The 1,863-nt window shown below is 46.1% G+C and overlaps 2 protein-coding genes across 3 annotated transcripts in view; one reads left to right on the top strand and one right to left on the bottom strand.

Annotated features, from left to right (window-relative positions):
* LOC104825193 (GTPase-activating protein gyp7-like) overlaps positions 1-1,268 on the top strand; it is a 2,999-nt gene extending 1,731 nt beyond the window's left edge. The window contains exon 6 of the mRNA XM_010557479.2: positions 3-1,268. Within this exon, the coding sequence (XP_010555781.1) occupies positions 3-952 (950 nt within the window). The 3' untranslated portion in view covers positions 953-1,268. The remainder of the gene's footprint in view (positions 1-2) is intronic.
* A 161-nt stretch (positions 1,269-1,429) lies between these two features.
* Positions 1,430-1,863, bottom strand: part of LOC104825161 (cytochrome b5-like) — a 1,514-nt gene continuing 1,080 nt past the window's right edge. For both annotated transcript variants that reach the window (XM_010557447.2, XM_010557446.2), the window contains one exon: positions 1,430-1,863. In XM_010557447.2, the coding sequence (XP_010555749.1) occupies positions 1,614-1,863 (250 nt within the window). In that variant the 3' untranslated portion in view covers positions 1,430-1,613.

Below are 1,863 nucleotides of genomic sequence, written 5' to 3'. Positions count from 1 at the left end.
AGGGAAAGATATCTCTGCAGCGAATTCCGAGTCATCTGATTCAGACTCCAGTGAAGACCCCGAAGATGTTTTGCGATTCCCGTCGTTTATGTTTAGCGACGAGAGAAACCGAGAGAAAAGTCCCGAAATCCGATCAGAGGTCGAGGTGCATGAAGATTTCTCTACATGGCAGCGTATCATCCGCCTTGATGCACTGCGAGCTGATTCTGAATGGGCGACCTATTCCCCAAAAGCTTCTGCAGTTACAGAAAGCAGAGCACGGCGTTCTGCTGAATCCGTCGGGTTAAAAGACTATGACCACCTAGAGCCCTGCAGGCTCTTCCACGCCGCCCGGCTCGTCGCCATTCTCGAAGCATATGCTCTATATGATCCCGAGATCGGATACTGCCAGGGGATGAGCGACCTGCTTTCCCCGATCATGGCCGTGATCACGGATGATCACGAGGCTTTCTGGTGCTTCGTGGGTTTCATGAAGAAGGCTCGCCATAATTTCAGGCTCGACGAAGCAGGTATCCAAAGACAGCTAAACCTCGTATCGAGAATAATCAAATGCAAGGACTCGCAGCTTTACAAGCACTTGGAAAATCTCCAAGCCGAAGATTGCAGCTTCGTTTACAGGATGGTATTGGTGATGTTTAGGAGGGAACTCACATTTGAACAGACCCTCTGCCTCTGGGAAGTGATGTGGGCGGATCAAGCCGCCATTAGAGCCGGTGTTGGCGGAAAATCTCCGTGGAGCAGAATCCGGCAACAGGCACCGCCCACCGATGATCTGTTGCTCTACGCTATAGCGGCATTAGTACTGCGTAGGAAACTGATCATACAGAAATACAACAGTATGGATGAGATCGTGGAGGAATGTAACAGCATGGCCGGACATCTCGATGTGTGGAAGCTTCTAGATGACGCTCATCACCTCGTTGTGATCCTCCACGACAAGATCGGATCATAAAGTTTGATGCTTTACTGGTTCCGATCGACCTCTAAAGCCCTATTAGACAGGGTTTAAGGTTAATCTCTACCTGTTCTAACCAAACAAGCACACTCTCTGCTCGACTTGTCTGCTTTAACAGGGCATGCTCTTTTGTTTCTCTTTATTTTTCCTTCTATAACACAGAGAACACAAAACTATGTCACTGTAAACCAGATGACGATAGAACAGACATTCCTCTTGAATGTTGAGGATTACTCTGAATCATTGTCTTCTCCACAATACCATCTTGCATGGACCATATTTATATTGAACAAAGCCAATCCTATGTTTACCACAGCTTCATGGTTATCTGAAAATAACCAAACTGAGCTCTTGCCCAACAGAACCTTGTGCCCACATGTCTCAATCTGTTGAAGAAAAGACATGCCGGAAGCAGAAAGAAAGGTAATAGCAACTGAATCAAAAAGTGCAACCAGGTAAGAAAGTGACCGAAGCTAACAAAGTAACAATGCATTATTATCGTTCGGGGTTTGACAAGAATTAGAAAGATCTCAATGAAAACGTGATGCAACAATCTAGGACTATATATAAAGCACCGGTGTATTACATTCTTCAATCAATCTTACATCGCGAGAGAGAAATGCCAGGGACAGAAGATATCGTATCTGTTTTGGAAATCCTACTCTTTCTTGTTGTAACGACGAACCACGAGGGCCACACATAAGATCAAGATCGGAACCAGAAACTGAAGAATATTCATCACGAAATCCGGGGTCTTGTCCGGGTTATAGGCCGGTTGTTGCGGTGGAACATAAGTTCTTTTCGTGGGAACGGTCGAGGAATCAATCTCCCCAATGAAGTACTGATGCATCATATCCCTTGTTGTGTCGCTGTGGCCGACATCTTCAAAATCGCTGGTTGCATCCTTC

This window comes from Tarenaya hassleriana, unplaced genomic scaffold, assembly GCF_000463585.1.
Source record: "Tarenaya hassleriana unplaced genomic scaffold, ASM46358v1 Cleome42, whole genome shotgun sequence".
Taxonomy (NCBI): Eukaryota; Viridiplantae; Streptophyta; class Magnoliopsida; order Brassicales; family Cleomaceae; genus Tarenaya; species Tarenaya hassleriana.
The sequence above is the reverse complement of the archived record's forward strand: the minus strand, read 5'-3'. Positions and strand labels throughout refer to the sequence as shown.